The sequence below is a fragment of the Triplophysa rosa genome, linkage group LG18, assembly GCF_024868665.1.
Source record: "Triplophysa rosa linkage group LG18, Trosa_1v2, whole genome shotgun sequence".
Taxonomy (NCBI): domain Eukaryota; kingdom Metazoa; phylum Chordata; class Actinopteri; order Cypriniformes; family Nemacheilidae; genus Triplophysa; species Triplophysa rosa.
The window spans coordinates 15,172,521-15,197,653 of record NC_079907.1 but is presented as its reverse complement, the minus strand read 5'-3'; the positions used below and the strand labels follow the sequence as shown (position 1 = coordinate 15,197,653).

General features: G+C 35.9%; 2 protein-coding genes and 1 non-coding gene across 4 annotated transcripts in view; 2 read left to right on the top strand and 1 right to left on the bottom strand.

Annotated features, from left to right (window-relative positions):
• Window positions 1-15,211, top strand: part of plxdc1 (plexin domain containing 1) — a 35,198-nt gene extending 19,987 nt beyond the window's left edge. The window contains exons 3-14 of one of the 2 annotated variants that reach the window (XM_057358913.1): window positions 4,619-4,762; window positions 4,953-5,022; window positions 5,870-5,992; window positions 8,556-8,674; window positions 8,915-9,014; window positions 10,074-10,169; window positions 10,313-10,394; window positions 10,495-10,555; window positions 11,967-12,090; window positions 12,493-12,528; window positions 13,098-13,246; window positions 14,273-15,211. In XM_057358913.1, the coding sequence (XP_057214896.1) occupies window positions 4,619-4,762; window positions 4,953-5,022; window positions 5,870-5,992; window positions 8,556-8,674; window positions 8,915-9,014; window positions 10,074-10,169; window positions 10,313-10,394; window positions 10,495-10,555; window positions 11,967-12,090; window positions 12,493-12,528; window positions 13,098-13,246; window positions 14,273-14,395 (1,227 nt within the window). In that variant the 3' untranslated portion in view covers window positions 14,396-15,211. The remainder of the gene's footprint in view (window positions 1-4,618; window positions 4,763-4,952; window positions 5,023-5,869; window positions 5,993-8,555; window positions 8,675-8,914; window positions 9,015-10,073; window positions 10,170-10,312; window positions 10,395-10,494; window positions 10,556-11,966; window positions 12,091-12,492; window positions 12,529-13,097; window positions 13,247-14,272) is intronic. The other variant, XM_057358914.1, reaches the window with a different exon arrangement.
• Window positions 15,212-15,535: 324 nt separating this feature from the next.
• Window positions 15,536-15,607, bottom strand: trnac-gca (transfer RNA cysteine (anticodon GCA)). The gene has a single exon. It is a non-coding gene; the product is annotated as a tRNA-Cys (tRNA).
• A 610-nt stretch (window positions 15,608-16,217) lies between these two features.
• LOC130569162 (LIM and SH3 domain protein 1-like) overlaps window positions 16,218-25,133 on the top strand; it is an 18,138-nt gene continuing 9,222 nt past the window's right edge. The window contains exons 1-3 of the mRNA XM_057358601.1: window positions 16,218-16,459; window positions 20,322-20,416; window positions 24,203-24,287. Coding sequence (XP_057214584.1) covers window positions 16,391-16,459; window positions 20,322-20,416; window positions 24,203-24,287 — 249 coding nt within the window. The 5' untranslated portion in view covers window positions 16,218-16,390. The remainder of the gene's footprint in view (window positions 16,460-20,321; window positions 20,417-24,202; window positions 24,288-25,133) is intronic.

Sequence of the window (25,133 nt, the reverse complement as noted above, 5' to 3'; positions counted from 1 at the left end):
CTATTCATCTGTGTAATCCCCTCCTTTCCGCTAGCCTAGTCTGATGTGATTGGTCAGATGGTCTAGTCTGCTGTGATTAGTCTACTGCGAATGAGGCTCACGAGCTACAGTGTTTGGGGGAGAAGAGTGACGTTTTCGCGGGCAGTCCTAGCAAAACGTAGGCGGGGACTATATGTAGTGATGTAAATCCGCAGTTCGCGAATCGGACTATGGCACAACTCATTTGCGTGATTCAGAGTCGACTCCCTTTTTTCCAAGCCAATAACTTTGTTATTAATTCACTTTTGGATTTACAACTTGGCAGTCTGCTTACTTTCAAACATGGCAACATTACACACTGCATGAAATGTAATTTTCATGATCTCATGTTATGTACTCTTTAACCCTGAAAGGTCAGATCTGACATCTTCCTAATGGTTCATGTGACATTACTTTAGTTCCTGGCAACAGGTTGTAAAACATAAGGTCTCCATTGCTGATGTGATTGTTGGATAATACGGTCTATGGGGGAATTACTCATCTACAGGATAAAACAGAATGAGTTTATGAGATCATGGGATGGTAATGTCCCATGCAGGACAAGCGCATTTTCCAGCAACTCTCCAAAGATGTTGGCCTAAACGCTGTTGATGTTTGCATTTGTGGTTTGGAACTGACTATATTGTGTGTATATCCTGTTCCCCTAACAGCCATTGAAGACCAATTTTTGATAAAAATTAATTGTTTTACACTTTCCTCCCCGCTGCGAAAATCAAAAACAGATTTTACTGCTGGTCCTGCCAGTTTACAATGCTCCTTAAGTGTGTGAGAGAATGTTTTGTTTGTCTGTCTTCTGCATTAAACCTTTTTTTAGAAAATGCCCGTATAACCAAGCCTATTTGATTAGGGTTTCTTACGGGAATTGATTTGGTCTGTAGAAAATTTCAAAGGGCTGCCTTTAAACAGGAATAAATAGGTAGGCATCTTCCCTGCAGGAGACATGAAAGTTTAATGCTGATAGCGGTTTCCCCCAGAAACAGGTCTTGGGGGAGATAATCTGGGTCGCTGGATGTTTTGTGGAGCAACGGTGCGACGAGAGAGCGAGCGCGTGCTGCTTTTAACTGCTCTATTTTCCTGTGCTGCCCGCACCTTTCCTATATGCTACTTTCATCCTTCTCCGTCACCTTGAGCAGAAGAATTCATTAATAACATGACAGAGAACTGGGACTGGGTGCTCCTTAAAGCACACACAACTGCGCCTGTCCACATGCATGTGGCAAGGACTTCTGTTGCACCTCGGCCGCAATAGTTCATTGCTAACCTGAAGTGGTCTCCTGGTTAGTTTTTGATGTAAATTGTTTATCGTCTTATGAGTGATTATATGTTATGGAGTTGTAAAGACATGGCGTCAAATGATTCCCATATGTGTGTGAATTCATTCCAGACACATTCATGAATTAATTCCATTATTTTGAGCGATGGGATGTTGTGCATGTTCCCAGCAAAAACATTTACGTTGTGGCAACGTTCCTGTGTACATGCTGGCAACATTGTGACAACTAGCCACTAAATTAAAATACAAAATTACGTAACTTCTTAACAGTTAATTATAAATACTGTTCTATATTGTCTAGAGCAAAAACGTTAAAGAGTAACAATGCATTATTATAAAAATGTACACTCACACAAGGGTATTGCGTTTTGAAATTACATTTTCAAAAACGAAACACATATACAGTAAGTTTAACTATTATGTTTGATTTAAAATAAATATCTAACCTTAAACCATCTGCATATTGGCAGCTCAGACAGGCTTGAGTTGACTGGACAACTGAAGGCGATACGTCACATAGTATACCATTATAATAGCGTTTTAATAGCGTCAAGTATTTGACGTTTTAAAATTTCCAAATATAATTGAATAAAATTAATAACAGTCATACAAATATATGATTATATTAATAATGAAACCATAAAACACACATTTTTTAATTATATTGCGTGATTACCTTGTTAAATGGTACTAATTCAGTGTTTTTGTGATCTATTTTGCTGACAGAAGTTTAATGCAATACTCACGTATTGTTTCTCTGATGAATGAAGATTCTTCTTAGACAGTCATTTAAAATGTTAAAGGCTGATATTCACACTTCAGTACATGTGTAAGTGATGTGTAAATGTTTACTTGCTGGTTGTCCACACAAAATACGCACAGCATGTCATAATCGGGGTGTGAAGAACCCAAACGCAGGCAGTCAGGGGTTAACAGAAAATACTTTATTAAATAAAACAAAAACCCACGAGGGGGTAAATAGAAAACAAACAAGGAACCGAGGTAGAATAATAACAATAAAATAAACACTTCCCGCAAGGGGGCAAAACAAGAACAAAACTGGATTTCACAAGATTTACTAAATTCTGGGACTGGGCATGAACACGACAGACAAGGTAATGGGGAATCAATCAAAACGAACCAGCACAGGACAGCAAACACAAGGGCATTATATAGGGAGACTAACAAAGGATAATTAACAAGGGACAGGTGTCAGAAATTAAACACTGAAGGAAAGATAAATGAGGAAACGAGAGGGGCGGGGCCATAGACGAGACCAGAGAGCGCATGCTATGTTAGAACCAACACTAACATGCCTCTCTCCACACAAAACATGAGGCTCTGCCATGATTCTGCCACAAGACCAAGAAAGACATGACATGATGAGGCAGAATCATGACAGAAGCCCCCCCTTAATGAACGCCCCCCCCAGGCATTCACCAAGGGGCAGACTAACGTGACAAGACAGACTGGGTAACGGACAACATCCAACAAAACATAGTAAACATCAACAAAGGTAGACAAGCAAGAATAATCAGGGGATTGGGATGACACAACAAACATAACAAACATGGCAGACATGATGAGGCAGAATCATGACACAACCTAAAGAAATGGTGTCGAAGTGGGATTAAAGCCAACATTATAACAGCGTTGTGACAGCCTTAACCATAAACATCAACCTTTAGATTATGTCATTACAACGTGGTAAAAATATAAAGGTTAGGCACGTTGTTACGACGTTGTGTGTTTGCTGGGTTTCTACTTGGTTACCTAATCCTGTTTTTTCATTGGTTATATTTTTTATAATTCTTAAGTCAAGTCACTTATTTCTATAGCACATTTAAAAGCAACAGAGTTGCGGCAAAGTGCTATACATTTAAAACAGAGCATACAGCATATCTTACATCAAAACAACAGAACTTAATCAAACGCTAAAGAAAATAAATAAAATTTAAGAGCAGATTTAAAACTTGCTAGTGAAGGGGCTAGCCTCACATTAATAGGCAAGCTATTCCAGAGCCTGGGAGCTGTAGCAGAGAAGGCACAACCACCTTTTGTTTTGCAGCGTCAATGAGGGACAGTTAAAAGAGACTGATTACCAGATCTGAGAGCCCTTTGAGGAAAGTAGGGAATCAGAAGATCACAGATATATTTTGGTGCTTTACCCGACAAAGCGTGGATTACAGTCTCCAAATCTTTATTGAACAGGAGCTGTTTTAATTTCGCAATTGATCTCAAATGGAAGAAACTTCCCTTCACTACGGTGCTAATCTGTTTCTCAAAATTCAACAATGTATCAAATACAACCCTGAGATTTCTTACATTAGTTTGAACACTAGCAGAGAGAGAACCCAAACCAGAAACGGTTATAGGCATAGGTTGGCCTAAAATCAGAATTCCACTTTTGCCTTCATTTAATTGCAAGAAATTATTAGCCATCCAGCATTTTATCTCTTCAAAACAGTCAGAGAGCGTGTACCAGGAAGATAAAACTGTGTATCGTCCGCATAGCAGTGGTACGAGATCTTATATTCTTAAAAATGGCCTAAAGAGTAAAGGGAGTAAAGAGTAAAGGGCCTAAAATGGACCCTTGGGGAACACCGCATGACAAGGGAACTGGCCGAGAAGAGAACTTCCCAACGCTCACTGAGAAGGTTCAATCCTTCAGATAGGAGGCCAACCACTGCAACGCGACCCCCTGTATATCCACCACCTTTTCCAGCCTATGTAACAAAATGCTATGGTCGATTGTATCAAAGGCAGCGCTTAAGTCCAATAGGACTAGCACCACACATGAGCCAGTATCCAGAAGTTGCAACAGATCATTACTGACTTTCAACAATGCGGTTTCCGTACTGTGCATCGATCTAAAACCCGATTGAAAAGTATCTAACGTATTGGACAAGTTGACAAAGGAATTAAAGGTAGCCTAAAAGGTAGGCTATTGTGTTTTGAAAATTGTATTAACAATGGCAATCAGACCTTTTATATGAGTCACAATACAAAATTATTGTTATTTCTAAGGATGTTTAGTGTATTGTGATTTGAAGTGAATGCAGTAAATATTGGGGATCTTATTTACTCACTTGTTTATCTTATTTACTCACTTGTTTATCAACATCTGAGTTTGGATTTTGGTTAAATGGAAATAATCTACTTTTAATCTAATGCCACAAATTTTGCCATCTCTGTTCCTACTCTTGTTACTTTTATCAAAAATATTCATTCTTGCCCTGAAAAAGTTAAATGAACTATTGTTACAAAAATATGATGTCACTGTCACATTCACTTTCTGTCTCACAGGAGGACTCTAAAAGGTACTACTCCTGGTGCAGTTTTGGTCCCGGTGACAAACAAATAGAGGAGCTCTGGGTGGATCTTGATTCTGTCCATCAAGGGCCTGTCCGAGTCCATGGCATCCTGTCAAACACCCACCGTCAGGCTTCGGTAAGACATCCACGCAGTATATTCCTGTACTCATATGGTAAAATTAATTTGGCCCACATAGGCCATAGAACGCACATTTTCACCAAGCTTATAATTATGTTGTTCCTTGGCATTTTACATTCCTGCCTACGTTTCCTGTTTTTCTGCCGCTCCTCCACTCCTCCGCTGTACTCCTGCTACCCTGCACCAGCGAGTGGCTCTAACCTTTGACTTCCCTTTCTACGGACACCAAGTGAGACAAATCACCATAGCAACTGGAGGTATTGTACAGAATATCAGTTCACATTTTTCCTCAATCAGACCATTCAGAACATGCCATTGGTGTGATTCCTTTACTAAACTGAAAGAACTGAGAAAATATCGCAGAAGAGTTTCCTTGTATTCTGTGAGCTCCTATGTCTGATTTAAGAGTGGGTCAGTTCTTCTTATATTGACTGTAATCTCATTTCACTGTAGTGAAGTTAATAATGGACTCTATACCGACCCCTTCCCAAATTAGTCTCAGATAAATTGAGGTGTAATGAGGAAGAAACTTCAGTTAATGAAAAATTCATATTTCCTTCATCTGATGGAATGAATATCAGTGTCAATGTGTCTGTTTCCACATTAAGTCCAAATTCTCTAGCATTATACTGCTTTAATTCATTTAATATATTGTCATATTATAACATTTTTCCAACCTGGAATATAACAAGGGAATCTTTTATGCACAAAATATTTATTTTAATTAGGACAAGATTTTGTTTTGCAGAAGTAATGACAAATGCACTAACCTACAGGTTTTAGTTATTATTGAGTTATTAGACTTTCTATTGTAGTTTTCTTAATATTTTGAATTAGCTTTTATTTTTTCCATTTTTATATTAATTTTAGTTTAGTGCTAAAAGTTAAATTTATTTTAATTTCAGTTTTCATTTTTGTTTAGTTTTTATTTATTTTCATGTAATCATTTCAGTTTATCGTTGAGGCAATATTTCTAATTTAGCTTCCAAGTTTTTTAAAAAATGTTAAGGCTGATATTTTATTGATTTCAATAAACAGACATGTTTAGTTTTAGTAAACTATAATAAACTTGTTTCTTACCTTTAACCCCTAATCTTTTTATAGGTTTTATTTTCACTGGAGAAATCACTCACCGCATGCTGACTGCAACTCAATATATTGCTCCACTCATGGCAAACTTTGACCCCAGTTTTTCTAAAAACTCCACTGTACGGTATTTGGACAACGGTGAGTCCTTTTCAAATGAAAAGTATGCCTGCATGCTCATCTCATTAGCATGTGAGATTAGGATTAATTTATTGAAGATCATAGTATGTTAAAAGTATTTCAAGTGGCAACCTTGTGCATACATGTATGGAGGACTAAACCTGCAAAAATTATAAATAAATAAATGTATAAATAAATAAATATATAAACGAATAAATGTAATAATATGAAAATAAATAAAGGAATGAATGGTTTGATAAAACAAAATAATTCGTTTTAGCTATTATTGATCTTAGCTTTAACTTTTCTTTTCATTTTTTAAATTGATTTATTATTTTTTGTGTCCATTTTTAATTATTTTTAATTATTATTATTTTTTATTTTTAGATTATTTTATTTATCATTTCCTTTTATTTTTACATTTATTTATTTATACGTTTATTTATTTTTATATTTATTTATTATCGCATGTATTTATTTCCACTTTTATTTATTTATTCTTGTATTTATTCTTACTTTTCTGTGTCTTGTATGATAATTAGATGGGTTGGTCTTGCCTACTATTGGTTCAGCGTAGATTGAAGCGTTTGATCGATTACTCTTGACTTGTTTTGGACTAACGTCACGTCACTCACTGATCGTTTGCTTCGTGTATAACGTTAAGTAACTATGGCGTGCGCACAATTAGCTAGAGAGTTACAGCATTTAGCCAATGAAGTCGATAACCATGCATCAAATGACTATGTGTCATTCAGATTAGATGCATTTATTGAGGATTTATTACAGATTGACGGCGAGATAAATGACAAAGTTCTTCAAAATCTGTGCGAGTCAGGGGGTGCTAAGGTGGTGACCAAGTTCCGGTTACAGGTCCTCTGCCAAAGAGGTGCATGAACGACCTCAGCAGATTCGTCGATTCTGAAAGCACAAGACGACTTGATATTAAGATGTCTAATAAACACAGACTTTCTTGTTACATGATTTTGACATTCTTGTTAAGATTGCAAATTATTGGTATGATCGCCCGTAACGGCTGAAGCGAGGTGAAAAAATAAATAAAGCGATTTGACACGGGATTCGTACCCATACAATAAAGCGAGGCAGCGTGTCACTACGGTAACAATCACACTAAGCTATTTCGCAATGCTAGCTGCTGCGGATCTTTGCAATAATATCAAGATGTCACACAACAATATGCAGCTGGATGAATCAAGGGAATATGCCCGTTTTAACTTGTGACCTCTGTGTTATTTATCTCTTATGGAATGTAGTTTACGAGTACCGTTTAGTAACCACGTCTTTTTAGAAGGAATGGTTTCCATTTGATGGCCCCTGTAGTGAAAGAACGATGCTCATTACTACCGTGTTAACTTGTGACTTAAGTTCACTATGTCTCAATTCATTTACATTATGTTACATCATGTTACATTAAATCTTTACGCTTTTTCTAACCGAAAGGCTGCTTATAACTATCACTTTGACAAAGCGTTAGCTTGCGACTTCGGTTTACAAGCTCATCTGTGTAGTTAAACCTTATTACATTTTGTGCTTTATGATTTTCACCAGTTGAACTGTAACGCCACCATAGCACCCTCTGACTCGCACAGACTTTGAATGTGCTGCAAAGAGGCTAACAACCGAGGGAGAACTTTGTCATTTATCTCGCCGTCAATCTGTAATAAATCATCAATAAATGCATCTAATCTGAATGACACATAGTCATTTGATGCATGGTTATCGACTTCATTGGCTAAATGCTGTAACTCTCTAGCTAATTGTGCGCCCGCCATAGTTACTTAACGTTATACACGAAGCAAACGATCAGTGAGTGACGTGACGTTAGTCCAAAACAAGTCAAGAGTAATCGATCAAACGCTTCAATCTACGCTGAACCAATAGTAGGCAAGACCAACCCATCTAATTATCATACAAGACACAGAAAAGTAAGAATAAATTCAAGAATAAATAAATAAAAGTGGAAATAAATACATGCGATAATAAATAAATATAAAAATAAATAAACGTATAAATAAATAAATGTAAAAATAAAAGGAAATGATAAATAAAATAATCTAAAAATAAAAAATATATAATAATAATAATAATAAATAATTAAAAAATGGACACAAAAAATAATAAATCAATTTAAAAAATGAAAAGAAAAGTTAAAGCTAAGATCAATAATAGCTAAAACGAATTATTTTGTTTTATCAAACCATTCATTCCTTTATTTATTTTCATATTATTACATTTATTCGTTTATATATTTATTTATTTATACATTTATTTATTTATAATTTTTGCAGGTTTAGTCCTCCATATACATGCACGCATTCTCATTAATACCTACTTGTGCTATGGCTTTTTATCAAATCAGTTTTTAAAATGTATGAACCTAAATGTTGAGTGATGATCAATTTGGTTAAATTAAACATAAATGATTATTTTTCTACAAACACAAACAGGAGTTCTCAATCTTCTGTGAATGCAAACGTGTACTTTCCTGTCATTATATAGTATGAGTGTAGTAGAAAATTGTGAATTGGGATGCCAACAATTAATCTCTTATCTTTTGGTTTGATAGGTGATATATTTGTGGTGCAGTGGGACAAAGTGAGGCTGAAGGATCGAGAGTCGGAGGGAGCTTTTACATTCCAGGCTGTTCTTCGACGTAATGGGACCATTGTCTTTGGCTACAAAGACGTGAGTGGACTTCATCTGTTTTCTTTGGCTCAGCTTAAGTAAAATAAATTAAATACACAAGTTTCTTATGGAGCCAAATGTTGCAAAATGATGAAAGCATTACTTCGAAAATGCTTCAAAGTTGTCATCAAAGTTAAGTGAAATCAATTTTGTGCAAACCGTGAGTATTTAATCTCAGATTTACAAAGGAAAGCAAACATCAGTTTAATAGTATCCAAATTCCTTCCTTTGACTTTCCAGGTTCCTTTGCCCGTGGAGAAAATCAACTCCACTGAGCACCCAGTGAAAGTTGGACTGTCTGATGCTTTTATGGCTCTTCTGTCTTCTCCACAGTCTCCAGGTCAGTACAGTATTAAAGGAACAATTCCAAATCTGAAGTGTATTAGAGGGTATATTTTGATTCTTAGGTGAACTGTTCTTAGCGGTTTAAATGGATACATTTAGGGCTGTCACGATTATTAAATAATCGTCTCATCGCGATGGTTTCAGATCATTGCAATTATTGCACATCTCTATAGAAGACACTAGCTGGAGCTGGAGCTGTAATGCATCTGCATATTGCATATTTTAGTGTATATATTGTTACTAAAGCATGGTAATACTTGTAAAATGTACCACTACAACACAATCACTTACAAAAAAAACTATAACATATACAAATTACCTGCAGTACAATTTAATATTATTTAAGCAAATCTCAGTATGAAAACCAGTCTACCAAAATTTCATTAACACACAAGTAAAATTTTATTGTAGTCTTGCAAGTGAGAAAAAAACAGACTAGAAGATTTTCTATGACTGATAGTATTTTAATGGTGGCTTCAATTCACACCTGATCAATTTACTTAATTTACAAGTATTTGGTGATTGTATTATTGACAGGTAAAAGCCTAAACCAGTGGTCACCAACCCTGCTCCTGGAGATCGACCATCCTGAAGATCAGCTCTAACCCCAATCAAACACACCTGATCTATCTAATCAAGGTGTTCAGGTTTGCTGGATAATTACAGACAGGTGTGCTGAAGCGGGGTTGGAGCTGCAGTCTGCAGGACAGTCGATCTCCAGGAGCAGGGTTGGTGACCACTGGCCTAAACCTTAAATATATGATGACCCAAATTTTTCCGATGTATTTCCAAGAAAAAAACATAGTCTTGTATTCAGAACAATATGGTCGTTTCAATCACTGAATCAAAAATGTATGAGAATTAAATGTCAAAGCTCAAAAACAGACAATTAATCATCATATTCGTCAAAGCCCTAAAACAGACAATTAATCGTCATAATCGCAACGATTTATTAGACAATTAATCATCAGTCAAATTTCATAATCGTGACAGCCCTAGATACATTTACACAGTTATTATCTTGACCAACAATTTATCGGCATTTTATCAACAGATGCTAGAAGAAGGACTATCTATGAATACCATCGGGTGGAAATCGACACAACAAAGATCGTCAATAGCTCAGCATTCGAGTTCAGCCCTTTACCCAGTGAGTAAACCAATGGCTGGCTGTGTTTCTCTCACAAAATTGCTCATCTCGAAACCTAATATTCATGAATTTGACTACTTATAGATGAAGATTTGCGCCATTAGACGTTATATCCTGTTTTATGCTGGCATATCTGTCTCTAGCCTGCCTCCAGCACACCACCTGCGAACACTGTCTCCAGTCCAACCTAACATCAGGCTGCGGGTGGTGCAATACTCTACAAAGGTAGCCAAACTGAGTGTCCGCTCTACAGAATATCAGTATTATAGGTCATTTGTCCCTGTCTGACAGCTGTCTGTGTGTGTGTATGTGTTCAATCTCTCAGGTGTTCAGATGGAATAGACAGATACAGGCAGGAATGGCTGGATTACAGTTGCTCTGAGGAGGTATGGAGAATCAATCACCAGATATGCGCAAATATATTACTTCTGTCCAAAATAAAATAAACGTGGGGTAAAAAACTTTCCACAGAGATAAAATGTTGAGGTAAAATCAACAGGCCAACGATTTGAGATCACAGGACTAGAAAAATCATGATTTGTTATTCGCTATAGCATTGTGGCAGATGGTCTTATGGATTCGATAGCATGGATATGAAAAATTATTATACAACCCTGAAAAAGCTGTACACTCTCATGCACTTGGCTTTAGTTTAAAGCCAACATACATTACAACGGGGCTGAAGGCACACCTTAAGAAATAAAATGCTTTTCAGTACACCCATAATGTATGATTGCAGAAAAAATATATATGTTTGTATTAAACGCTTATGGAGCAACAGATTTTATGCGAAAATAAATCATAAATGGTTAATTTTGTTTAAAAATCGTATTAGTGTATGAGGTGGTGGGGGGAGGGGGGCTTGCCACACAGTATTGATACTTTAGATAAAATAATATGGTTTTAATAATGTTTAGGTAAATACTTGCTCAAAACAATCACTTTAGCAAAGTTTGCACTATTCTTTGTTTATTTCCATAAATAAAATAATTCATTTTTGTTCAATAAATATACTGTCATTAAAATATGTTAATATCACAATAAATAAAAAACAGAAAAAACTTTTTTTTAAAAAGTGAAGATTTTGAAAACATTGTAGATCTCATAATAATTTAATATAGATTTACAGTAGTAACAATCAATGATATTTTATGATACTATATAATTAATATAATATTTTAAATATATAAGGTATATGGAAATATATGGTTTCATTATAAATATGGTGATTATCTCTGGTGGAAGGTGGAAAACCAACTTAATATATGAAATTTACCATCTGAATCCAACCATGTCATATCAACAAATGAAAACGTCAGCAAGCTGTTTATAATTATTATTAAATGTTAATTTAGTGTGCCTTTTGCCCCAACAACAGAGGTGCTTTTTACCCCAAATATCATACTTTTACATATTCTTCTGTTATTGAAAAATCATTGCTTTAATTAACTTGAACAAAACTGAAAATCATTACAACAAAAATCTAAAACATTTTGAAAAACATGAAATACTAGATCAAATCAATTTTGCACTGTTGCCCGTGATCTTGTCAAAGACCAGCTGAATATCCACATGTAGGGGGAAAAGTGCATGTTTTGGAACGTGCTACAGCATTTTTTGTGCCATTTGGTGGTTTACAGGAAAATAAGATTAAAGGAGCCTTTGGTACCCTACTAAAAGCCACAACATATGTTAGCCCTTTTTGACATTGTAGCAAATATGCCATTATCATTGTATACACGGCTGTTTTACTCACTAAAACTTAATTTGCATAATTTGAGATGTTGTTTGTTGAAGGCAAAAGGAACATGTGAAGATTACGCTCAGGGAGGACTAGGCAGTTCAATCAGTCCTTTTAGTTCTTCACCTCCGCCGGCCACTCTCTCCCCTGCAGCCCAACCTGCCAGCCCTGTGACTGAGGGTGAGTATCTGTTAAACCCGGACGAGCCCCCATGACACATCAGAACTGACCATTAAGCTCCTCATACTCATAACTACAGTATTTGTTGATGCACACAGGGTGTCACTGCAAACCATTAGTTTTATCCAAATATGTTTTGACTTAATTTAGTTTGCTTGAATGTCTCACTGAAAATTGGTCTAATTTTTATAGTTTTCTATACCCGTTGTATTTCCAAGACTGTTTTTCTGCATGAACTTTCATACCTTACAGCTAGTTCAGTCACATTTTGCATGTCCTCAGCTTACTTTTATGTGTTGTGAATGCGTTTTGCATGTGCGCTTATGCTTAAATACTCTTGTGTGTGATGCTGGTCTGGCGTTTGCCATCGCTCTGTACAACAACAGTCTCTTTCCTCCACAGATGACACCAAACAGCTCTTTCACCACCATGGCGATGGTGAGTCGGTTAATGGCTTTGTGCTTCTTGCAGTCTTGGCTGATAATCGTTAATGATAAGTGGGACCCCACGGAAATCTTCACCCTTAAAATCACTCTTTGTGTGCCTGCTTATGTGATATTTTGGCTAATTTGATTGTATTTCAGTTGTTTGTATATTGGTAGTATGCTCAGGTCAGTTTAACACATTATGATCAAATTCATTCTGCAGAATTTCCACAGAACATCGGCACATAAAATGCAAAGCAATCTGCAGATTCCATGTGGGCCTATAATGGGCTTTGACAAGTAGTGACAATTTAGAAGTTTCATTTGAATGTCAAGCAAACAGTTTTGCATGTTTTGCCAAATTTAAGTTGTTATGTTATATGAATATACACTTTGTGCTTAGGGTTTTGCCGACTTTGGCTGAATTGTCTGTCTTTTGTGCACAGTGTTCAATTAAAGATCTGCATTATGCAACACTTGCTCTATGAACTGGAAAACCTTTTTTTACTGAACATAACCACTTTGCATGTCTGTTTAACTTCATCAACTCATTGCATCACATTCTCTTGCACTTTCAAACAGACCCTTTAGGTGAGGATGAGGCACCAGAACACACAGCAATAATCGCAGGTGTAGTGGCAGCTCTGGTTCTGCTGGTGTTTCTGACTCTGTTGGCTGTCTACTACATTAACACACATCCAACTATTGCTCCTCCATTCTACCTCATGCAGGTGAGCACAGATTTCAGCATTGTGTCAGACAAATGACATGTTTGCAAACAGTAAAGTTGATAAATTGGTGCCATCAAGCTAAATTAATACACTTTAATTTGTGTTTAAAAAATGTGTTTCCAAAATATAACATGGTTGACGGTTACAGGGTTGACAGTTTTACAGATGAAGGTCCTGATACAGAATTATTGGAATAACATACTCTGTGAAATGCAACCTGGAAATGGACCCCCTGACACTGTTACTAGGCATGTCTAATGATAATGTGCTCTGTGGTCAACAGAAAACAGTTCAATATTATGACTTTCGCAGCACGATAGAATATTCTGTTGCAGTGGATCAGTGATAAACCTCCCTCTCTCAAAGGATGGAAAAAGTGTTAATGGAACTGATACCGCTGGAATACCTTACATGTATAATTCACTCTAAGACGGACTTCTTTCATAAAGTATGGGAGCCATTTAAAAATTATTTGGACCCTGGGGTTATAAACATAATGCTCTTTTGCTTTTCACTGATAAGTAGTATATTCATTATCTGAGCTAAAATGCTAAAATGGAAGTCTGTACTTTCCTAGCTGTTTTTTATGAGTATGTATATATAATTTCTTTTTTTAACAAATGGTTGTTGTTTTTGAAATTTTTGAAATTTGTGAAAGAGTTAATAAACACATTGAACACAAACACAAAAAACACGGTACTAGTTTGTGAAACTATGAGGCGCTTCTTAGAAATGCTGATATTTTTACAGATTTCAATTATTAGTTTAATTATTTGTTATACAAAATTCTGCTAACAGGGTGGACATTCCTGGCAAAAATCACAAAATATAAGATGAAGCGTCACAAATGGCAGCCATTTTATAGAATGAACATTTACATTTATTCATTAAGCAGATGCTCTTAGGCAAAGCGATTTATAAAGAGGGAAAATTCAACATTTTGCCTCAAGAAATGAACCAGCACAGAATGTAATACATGTTAAAAGTTCTCTTAACGTACGTTTTTGTGGAACCTTTCATTCACAGCGCCGCACCAATAACTATTGGCCCTCCATGAAGTTCCGGAATCAGGGATGCCATTCTAGCTACGCTGAGGTTGAACTTGGGGGTTATGAGAAAGAGGGCTTCATTGAGGCGGAGCAGTGCTGAGGCGGGACAGACAGACAGAAGAAAGTTCTTCAGTTTTAAGGCGTTATGTTTGAGGATTGTTTTTAGGAACAAAGACACAAAGGTTCAATGAAAAGTTATCACAGATGCAGGATTTTTTCTTCTCTGTCTCCCCACAACTTGCATTCTATCCTGTTTGTTTATGAGGAAGGAGGTTGTAATTGTAAGACATGGTGATTGTGACCAGCAAATCTGCTATCTCCACTCCCTAATTCTGAGAAAGGGATGTGTGTTATCCAAACGTATTGCAGTTATTGTACAGCATATCTTTATAGATTTTTCATTTTGAAAAAGATATTTTGTGATTTATAATGAGCTGTGTTTGGTGATGCATAATACTCAGTTAGCCACATGGACTTAACAGCACTTTAATTGAATTAGCTTACTCTAGTATTAGTTGTACCACAGACCTTTTTTTTTACGTTTTGCCCTGTTGTTGAATTATGAAACTGATTTGCACATAAACATTTGAGAATATATTGATGGAACGCACAAGACAGATTTTAAAAAAGCAAATGTTTAAATGTTTCTTTTTGATTTTCGAGGCAATCAAAAGCATTATCATAGAAATTGTTTCAGACTGTCTTCTGAAGTAAAACATAAAGCTATGCCATTTGTTGCATTTGTGTATGTAAATAGTGTTTTCCTGCTGAGCTCTATACAAACAATCTAAAATTTCAAACATGTGACCAAATCCAAAACAAAGTTAGTGGATTTCTAATGCGTTTAATGCCATTTCAGTGTTACATTTTAAACGTACAGTATGCTAATAGTACAATAAAAATAAAATGAGATGTTTTGAGAAATGTGTGTAGTGATTTCTTTGATTAGAACATTATGTCGATGTCCTGCTCATTATGTTACCAAATGATTAATTAAATTAGCACATACAAACACAGAAATTGTGTAGAGTGAAGAGTAGGGAGGATTCACTGTTTGGCGGATAACAGCGGCACCTGCAGGCCGTTGTCGCATCCTGCTGTTGTTAATTACAGTTAAAACAGCGTACAACCCTTTAAAATACGAAATAAGGAATACAGCGCAGAATTAACTGTTTTTTAGGGCGACATATACATGAGCAATACTTGAGACAAAAGAAATCCGTTAAAATAAAACCAAAAGAGGGGGCACCCGGATTTGAACCGGGGACCTCTTGATCTGCAGTCAAATGCTCTACCACTGAGCTATACCCCCTAACAGCTTTCAGCCTGACAATTCATCCTTCATTTCGTTTACTTTTTATTTTAGAAAAATGTAAATAATAATTTTGAATAATTAGACATAATTTAACATTACTTTAAGTGTGTTATAAAATATTTATACACAGAAAACTTCCCGAGATTAATAAACTCGTTTATTATCCGAGTCTTTTCTGATGTAACGTTACTGTTATTTCAGAAAGTGTCTCTAGGGAGCAGTCACATCCCATCTGAACACACACACACACACACACACACACACGACTCTTCGTGTGTTTAAGCACTTTGTGTCCTTATTCAAACACAAATAGTCACAAATTGATTATGTATTGCGTTATTATTTTCCAAGTTCCTCTATTTTCCAAACGTAGTCTGTAAGAGCTGATGAAACGTGTGCCTTAACTGTTCGAGTATACTTGTGCTTATTACCTATTTATAGTGATGAAACAGAACGTCTTCTCCAGCCCAGCGTTGTACATATATGGTCTTATTAAACGCATCTTCAGTGGTTTGTAACACATGTGGCTCCGCCCATCTGTGCCCGGACCCGTGGGAGGTGGGCGGAGTCACAGTGCGCAAACCCACTGAAGCGCGCCTCCGACTCGCTACATCACACGCGCTGGTGAGGCGTGGTTGAAGAACGCACCCAATACATACGAGCTTTTAGTTGGCGGTGACAGCTCAGGGGACAACATCTCTTTTCTTGTATTTTACCACCGGTTTTTTTGTTTCACGTCTTTTTGACCTTCTCAGGTAGATCAAAGGCAAGCTAAGCAACATGAATCCTCAGTGTAGCAGATGTAACAAGATTGTGTACCCTACGGAAAAAGTAAACTGTTTGGACAAGGTGAGTGATGTCTCTTTAAAATCAGGTATAACGTTAGTTTGCATTACATTTGCATTATGTTTTCGTTTGGTACTGTGACACGCTGAATAGTTTAGTTCATGTGAGACTGTTAGTAAGTCATGAATCAACCCTAAATTGCACAATTTCAGTAAAATGCTCATATTGTTCTTTGAACACCTACTTCCGTAATGCAGCTATTGCATAGAGACAATACATCCTTTGTATTTAATTATTTAATTTATTTAATTTTCGTAGCGTTTGTACAGAGTTAACAGTTTAAAGCATTTTCCTCACTGAACTTGAGTTGCCTTCACTTTTTAACATTCTGTAGCAGACACAGTTTAAACAGCGATACAAACTTACCTCCTCTGTGTCTTATGCGATAAGGTATTATTTATTTGAGCTCGATTGTAAAAAGTGCAGGAATTCAACAGTCATTTATTTTGTACTGAACGTGACGTTTAACACATGGAGGAGATTCCGATTGATCGCTATCATTTATATTAAATGTTTAAGAAAAATGTGGGCGTGGACGTTTTTCTGTAGCGGTTAGTGCCTCTTAAAGGGGAGATATGACACGGCTAAAACGAATATTATCATTTGTTTTAGATGTAATGCAATGTGTATACACGATTTAAGGTTAAAAAACGCTGTATTTTCCACATACCGTGCATGTTTGTATCTCCTCTTTGCCCCGCCTCTCTGAAACGAGCAGATTTTTTACAAAGCTCATGGCTCTGAAAAGCGAGGTGTGCTATGATTGGCCAGTTAACCAGTGCGTAGTGATTGGTCGAATACTGCAAGCGTGTGGCGGAAATGTAATGCCTCTTACCATATTTGGAACATCAGGTTCCAAAGCAATTGTACTGACAGGTACGCCCATCTTACTTGCGTATACATTTGGGCGGTCTTAGTCAAATCATACCACGAACTGACGCAGATTTGTGGGGGTGTGGTTACACGAGGCGTTTCAGGCAGGTCTGGGTGAGCATTCGCTTTTAGATAAAATGCATCTTTTGTTCCGACACTTTAATTTTTGCAATTTTACATGTCTAATACACGCATCAGCAACTTATAACACACCAAAGACACAGAAAAACATGTGTTCGCGCCATATGACTCCTTTAAGGGCCTGTTGGGACTGGTTTAATTCCCCATAATTTTAATATTATGTGTGAGAGAGAGAGTGAGAAACTTGGCTGTTTATAAATTTCGTAATTAAATTGCTAAGAAGTCGTAATAAAATTGTGGTAAACCATCTGTGACTTGAAATGTTGAAATCTTTGTAGAGGTGTAATATGACAGATTAATGATCGTGTTACAATGTGTCATTTATAGGCTTTTGCCACAGACACATTAACAGTATTCTTATACTGTTACCTGTTCGCTTGTCGTTACCATTTTTTAAGCTTATAGCTATTTTTAATAAACTGTGGTTAATGATTGCACATCCTTTCCGGATGCTACCTACATGTTTGGTTCATGATATTTCTATAAAGGTTATAGTGGTTAGTTTGAGATTTTCTGTTGCTTAAAGAAACACGTTGTTAGAACGCTTGTGTGCTGTAAATGAACATCATGTCTTGACTTGATAACATAATAGATACTAGTTAAAGTGATTAATGTTGTCTACCTAAAGAAAGGCTTTATGGATGTAACAGAAGTGTTCAGTGACTCAGTAACAGCAGAAATTGTTCCAATCTTCTCTCAGCTGCTGGAATGTTCCCATGTTGTCATCACAAATTTCATCCACATTGCAATGTCCATCTGATACTGATTAGACATTTCCATAGGTCTTATTTGAGACTCGTATTTTAAAAGTCATGTTTGTGAGCAGTGTTGCCTTTTGATGCTTTTGAGACTTTTTACATTCATCTAGAGACAATTTTTGCACCGTCTTGGACAAACCGCAGATTCCGAGATTCGCCCACTGATATACCGGTATATTTATATAGAGCAGTGGATTCACCTGTATGACATCATTTAGCGACCAGTTGTAGCTACTTTTAATTGAAAAAAGTTGCCAACACTGTTTGTGAGGTACCAAAATGGCCAAAAAGTATCAGTATAATCCGAAACAAACTATTTAGAAATATTATGGGTATGAGGATATATCAATGGAAAAAATTAGGGCTGTCAAACGATTAATCACGATTAATCACATCCAGAATAACAGTTTGTGTTAACATAATGTATGTCTATGTACTGTGCATTTTAATTTTGTATTTATAAAAACATACGCATTTATTTAAGAAAAATATATAATTTTAATATTCATAAACATTTACATATAATTTAAATTATTGGCAAATATCAATAAATACATGGAAGCATTTTCTAAATATGTACATGTTGTGTACATGTATGTGTTTATAAGTACTAAATTAATATGCACAGTACACAGACATACATTATGTAAACACAGACTTTTATTCTGGATGCGATTAATCGCGATTAATCGTTTGACAGCCCTAGAAAAAATACAATATGTATTAAAGAACTGACATTTTTGGTTGATTTGCCAAGCCAACACATGACCAGCGACTTAAATATTTTATTATCCATTTTATTTTCTCAGTGACAAACTTATTCAGTTGTATTAATTTACCGAATTATTGTATTAATACCGAAGGTTCAGGTAAACCATGTATTTTGACATTTCAATAACACGTTTTACACACAACAAAATGTATTAAAAATTGTTATTGTTTTGAACAACTATTGTTTTGTTATTTCACTTTCGGTTTCATTTTTTAAATTTACTTTAAAATATCGTAAACCCATGAATGTGTATTGTTTCAGTCGTGAGTGGATCATTACACCGCTAAGGAATAAAATAATGTTGGTTCTTAACAGCTCCCTAAGGCCTTTTTACAGTATGTAAAGAATGATTTGTAGACTCTGACTTTTGTAGACTCATCAGTACTATCCAGAACAATTTTGTGCCAGTTCCAAATAAGGATCGCAATACACAATATCAAAAAAATGAGGAAGCAGATTGCTTAATGACCAGCCGAGTCAAAGTCACTTATGCATGACTTTCCCGCTGTTGATGAGACATGGGGTCTTAGTGACTGAATAGCCAACAACGCCATCTCAGTGTGAGCGTAAAACATCTCTGAGGTGCTTTGTCGAACTTTGCAGATGAGGCAGTCTTGTGTTTCTCTATACTTCCTCTGTCTGCAGTGTCCTGGATTCTGGGAAGCTGTGAAGTACTTCACATGCTGGTTTGTCATAATCATGTTTCTTGTACGTTTGTCACATTTCAGAAATGACATAAAGAACAAGATTCTACTCTGCTTCCTGTGTATTACATTGTACAAATAAATTGTTCTTGTGTCAAGGAACTTTGTTGTCCTAAACAACTTCCAAATGCCAGTTGTACTGTAGGACGTCTTAAAAACGTAGAAAAATGCAGTGAATCCAGAAAGATCTGAATGTTTGCCAATTGTATAAATAAGCAAACGTGAAGGTCAAAGGTTATCACAGGGAGGTAAGCCATTCAGGCATTGTTAAAACAGAGGAATAGAGTATTATTAGCCACACAAAAGGGATAGGTCAAATTGTGTTAAGCAACAATACATAATGTAACCTTCTTAGGTCGCATGGAAAGTCCCCCTGAAGCTGTTGGGGTTAAATGCCTTTCATAAGGGCACAATACTTAGAGCTTGTTTGAACCCGTGACCTTTCGGTTACCTGATCCTTAACTACAAGGCTACATGACCACAAACAAGTGGATTCTTGTTGTTGGTGGGAAGCTTATAGACAATCTGTAATATGTTTGTTTGTTATGATGTTTCCAGCCTTCTCAGCATTTCAGCAATTCATTTTTCTTTGCTGTTTTTGTTTCTTTTTTTGACAGTATTGGCACAAAGGATGTTTCAGCTGCGAGGTCTGCAAAATGACTCTGAATATGAAGAACTACAAAGGCTTTGACAAGAAACCCTACTGCAGCCAGTAAGTATTGTTGTTTTCTCATGCTGTCTTAACATCTTTCATGATGTTCCACTATTTCTTAAAGGGACAGTACACCTAAAAATATCAATTCTGTCATCATTTACTCACCCTCAAGTTGTTACAAATCTGTGTAAATTACTTTGTTCTGATGAACATAGAAAGATATTTGAAGGAATGCTCGTAACCAAAAAGTTCTTGGCCACCATTGACTACAATAGTAGGAAAAATGACAATGGTAGTCAATAGTGCCCAAGAACGATTTTCTTTCCTGCATTCTTCAAAGTATCTTCTTTTATGCTCAACAACAAATACATTTTATAAAGCAAATTTCCCTACTATGGGAGTCAATCGTGACCAATAACTGTTTGTTTACAAGCATTCTTCCAAATATCTTTCTTGTTTTATCAGAACAAATACATTCATACAGGTTTGGAACAACTGTGTCTTTAAAGGGATAGTACACTTAAAAATCAAAAATCATAAAAGATTTGTGTAAGATGGTATGAAAGGAGTTTTGAGGAATTTATAATACTTTGCACTTTTAGTGTAATGTTGATGTTTTGAAACACGTCACTTCTCCCATGACAAATATTTAAAGTTCTGCTTCACCCTTGTTTCATTTTGAGGAGGTGTCTTGCAGGATGAGTTCTTGTTTATTTTGGGAAGCCAGAGTTCCTGGGCAGACTAGGAATGTACAAACAAGTTCTTTATACTGTGTCGTGTTTAGCCCGGTGTCAAAATTTTACTTTCATACGGAAGTGCCAGAGACCTGTATTCAATATTCTTCCCCAACATTTTCAGCCATGGGACTTTTTGGACGGGTCTCTTTGTGGACGCATGTTCTGCTTTGATGGCAACACATAAAACAAACACTTTTTGTTTGTGTATCAAAGTCAGGCGCATTGTTTCATGCGTCATGGCAACAACACCAGTGTTTTGCAGGTAAGCTTTGGTTAAGAAGGTGGTTCAAAGGTCTCTTCTTTATATAGTCCCCTTCACCTGTGACTCATCGTGCACCTTTCCCCAAAAATGAGTTTTAAAGTGTCAGAGGAAGGCTCTGTCACACTGCAATACGTGGGGCTTTATTTAGAAAAGGCTATGAGGTTCAATCTGACCTCATTTTCAACTGATCCATTTTGGGATTTGTCTTCGCAATGTAACATTAAGGTGAAAAGACAAAGATAACGTGTTTCAACATCATTCTAGCAGTCGCTGTTCTTCCTTAACCGTATGATGTTCTGGTGAATTTATTATACTCACACGTTGTGCCCTTGTACTGTTGCTCACTAGAGGAAGTTTACACTGAAACTGTTCTTGGAAAATGTGATCATCTTTTCGTTGTGGTTTGTGAATACAATTTTGTTCTGCCTTGCAATTTATGGCAGGCTTCTTGTTTGAATGTGTACATTTTTAGTTTGCTTATTTATGGAAACATGATAAACAGAAATGGCAACATATGAATATGCTGGACTACTGATGACATCATTAGATTCATTTTACATTCCCTTACTGTTTTGTGGTTATGGATGCATTGTTAGACAAAGACATTTCTAATATTAAAGAGTTTTCGGTAAAAATAGAGTTCAAGTTTGTAAATGTGAGTCATTTCCTTGAATCAGTTCATACTGTTCACTTGCATGAATCAATTCAAAACTCTGATTCAGTGATTTGTTTGTGCCATCACTATGTGGGAGATTCTTTTGTCCCATTTGTCATGTAAATGTGTAAAATGTAAGAATCAACTCAAACTGAATCGGGTGAATATGGCTGTTTGTTTTTATGTATTTTTTCATTGGTGCATGTGAAACAAAAAATGATCAAATGACATTCTTCCTACTGTTCATTTAGTGAAACTAAAGTAAAATGTGGAATTTTTTTAATGTACAATAGAAATATGTTTGAAATATTTTAATATGTAACAAGAATTTCAGCAAATAGCTAAACAATATTTGGTAACTCTTAACAATACGGTGCTATTTGTTAACAATTAGTTAATGCATTAGCTAACATGAACTAACAATGAACAATACTTATACAGCATTTATTAAAATTAATTCATCTTAGTTTCAGCATTTATTAATACATGTTTTAAAAACAAACGTAAAACATTAGTTAATGCACCATGAACTAACATGAATAACTGTATTGACATGAACTAACATTAACAATGTTAATGTTAGCTTTATCACCCAGTCTTTCTGTACTAATGATTTTTTTTTGTTGGATGAAACCATTATGCATGCATACATTTCCTTAAAAAGGAGGTGTGGTTTGTTTGCTTTGTAGGCAGTTTTGCCAAATTTAAAAGAACTTTACATAAAAACAGGTTTTCCTAACAGTTTACCCTCTGGTGAACTAATGATAAGCATTAAATGGCATTTTTATAGCGCATCACGCCTCTTCGTATACTCCTGTGACCTAATAGCTTTTCAGCTGAATGCAAGGCTTGACTAAGATCTGACATCCTTCTTCCAGAAAGAATGTTACTCAATACAGCAACTGTCTGTCCCACCCTTACCACTGAGATGAGACCTGGATAAACACACCAGGGGGGTTTTTAATCTGACACGGTCTAATGACATGTTTGATATCTAACACCTGACTTTCTCCACGGGTGATATATTTGCTTGTTGCTTAACGGAAGCTGACGTTTTGCATCTTGCACTAAACAAAATTCAGATTGCAGCTTTAAATAGAGAGCGAATGGAAACTTTTGCACAAGTGTTCTGCATCTCAGATATTTTTACTGAAAAAAAGACCCAGAAATATTATAAATAACAGTGAGATATACAAGTTTTCAACATGAACAGACATGAATATTTATCTGTAAATTTACTCAAAGCCTGAATATTTTAGCTACGTAGTGTACATTAATATTATGGCTTCATACTCTTCATGTATTTCACAAAGTGTCTCATTTGTATTTCACTTAAGCTATTATAGGAGAAACATCTGAGACTTGAAATGAAAATTCTGTCACCATTTACTCACCTTCAAGTTGTTCTAAAACTGTATAAAATGATTTGTTCTGTTTAACACAAAAAGGGATATTTAGAAGAATGTTTGTATTGATAGATTTGTACAGTTCTGTGGCACTATTGACCTCCATAGTAGGGAAAAAACTACTATGGTAGTCAATGGTGCCCAGAACTGTTTAGTTTCCCATATTCTTCAAAATATATTTTGTGTTCAACAGAATAATACGATTTTTATACAGTTTTAGAACAACTTGAAGGTGAGTAAATGGTGACAGAAAATTCATTTTTCGGTGAAATATCCCTTAAATAAAACACAATTGAAATTGAGATTATACCAGTGTCCTAACATGCTGTATTGGAAAAGATCTCTGGATCAGGATGGGAGTTTCTAGTTAATAGCTCATAAATTTGTGTTTCTTTTGTTTGGAGTGTTTGTTTATTTTTTGAACGTATTTGTATTCATATGTGTCCCATTATGTCATCTTTCACAAAGAAGAATAGAGTGACATGGTAGAATTAGTTTAGGAAGGGAGGTGGTGTTCGGCTATTCTATCATGAGCAAAATGTTATTACAGGTCCCTCAACTGCTATTTGTTTTATATAGTGGAATTGTTTGAGTCATTTTTGATTTGTCAATTGAAACTAAATGTACAAACATGAAATTGCTAGTGCTACATGTTTAAAAATCTATAGTATGACCAATGGTCCTAAAAACAAGCAAACATAGTAATACCTTGGTTTTATTACATGTGCCGCCTCGTTTTGTATGTGTGTAAAATCATTAAAAATGATGTCTGTGTGTTTTTAGACACTACCCCAAAACATCCTTCACCATTGTGGCCGACACACCTGAAAACCTTCGACTCAAACAGCAGAGCAAGATGCAGAGTCAAGTAAGTGTCTCATTTATAAACCCACATGCCTTTTTATTCCCAGTCCTCCCCTCTTTCTCTTGGCTCACATTCACATTTATCCAGTGGGAAAATAGCTGTGGATGGGATGAACTCAATATTTACATTCCTAGCCAAAGAAAAACAAGTGAGAAGTAAATGATTCGTTTGGTCTCCCCTTTAATTATATGCTTCGGATTTGGCTGCGTCTGGCTTTGTGATCTTTGAGATCCTGCTGATTTAATAAATGGCGTAAAAATGCAATTTGACAAATTCTGAACCACACGGGGGCACAACATTAGTTTTTTTGTTGAACTGTTACAGCTGTGGTCTAGAGGTTTGGACATGTGCTTGTGACACGTTAGCTGTGGCTGTGTTGGGAGATGTGGGTTTGAGTCCCACCTGTGTCATTTCCTGACGTCCTTCTCTTTCTTCTGCTCATCATTTCCTGTCAGCTATCTACTTTTTGCTATCTGTTCGGTGTCACTTAAAAAGTGCATTTAAACCAAAGATTCATGGTGTTATGATTATTTCGCAAACTTTGGTGCTTGACCCAGATGATGCTGTATGATGGTGTTTAACACATTTCGGCAGTTTATAGTGAAGTGTAACAGTTGTTTACCAGTAGGAGTTGTTTATTTGTATAAACATTTACTAAAATTAAAATGATTCTTTTTAACATTATAAAAATTTACAGAACAAAACAGTTTATTAATCGAATCCAGATGGAATGCTCAACAATACGCCCTTTTCACATGATGTCACGTATCTTCCGTTCTGCCGCGAAGCAGTGTATCATTACTTCCGCTAACACTCCAGTTCATAAGGTGGTGGTAATGCACCTATAAG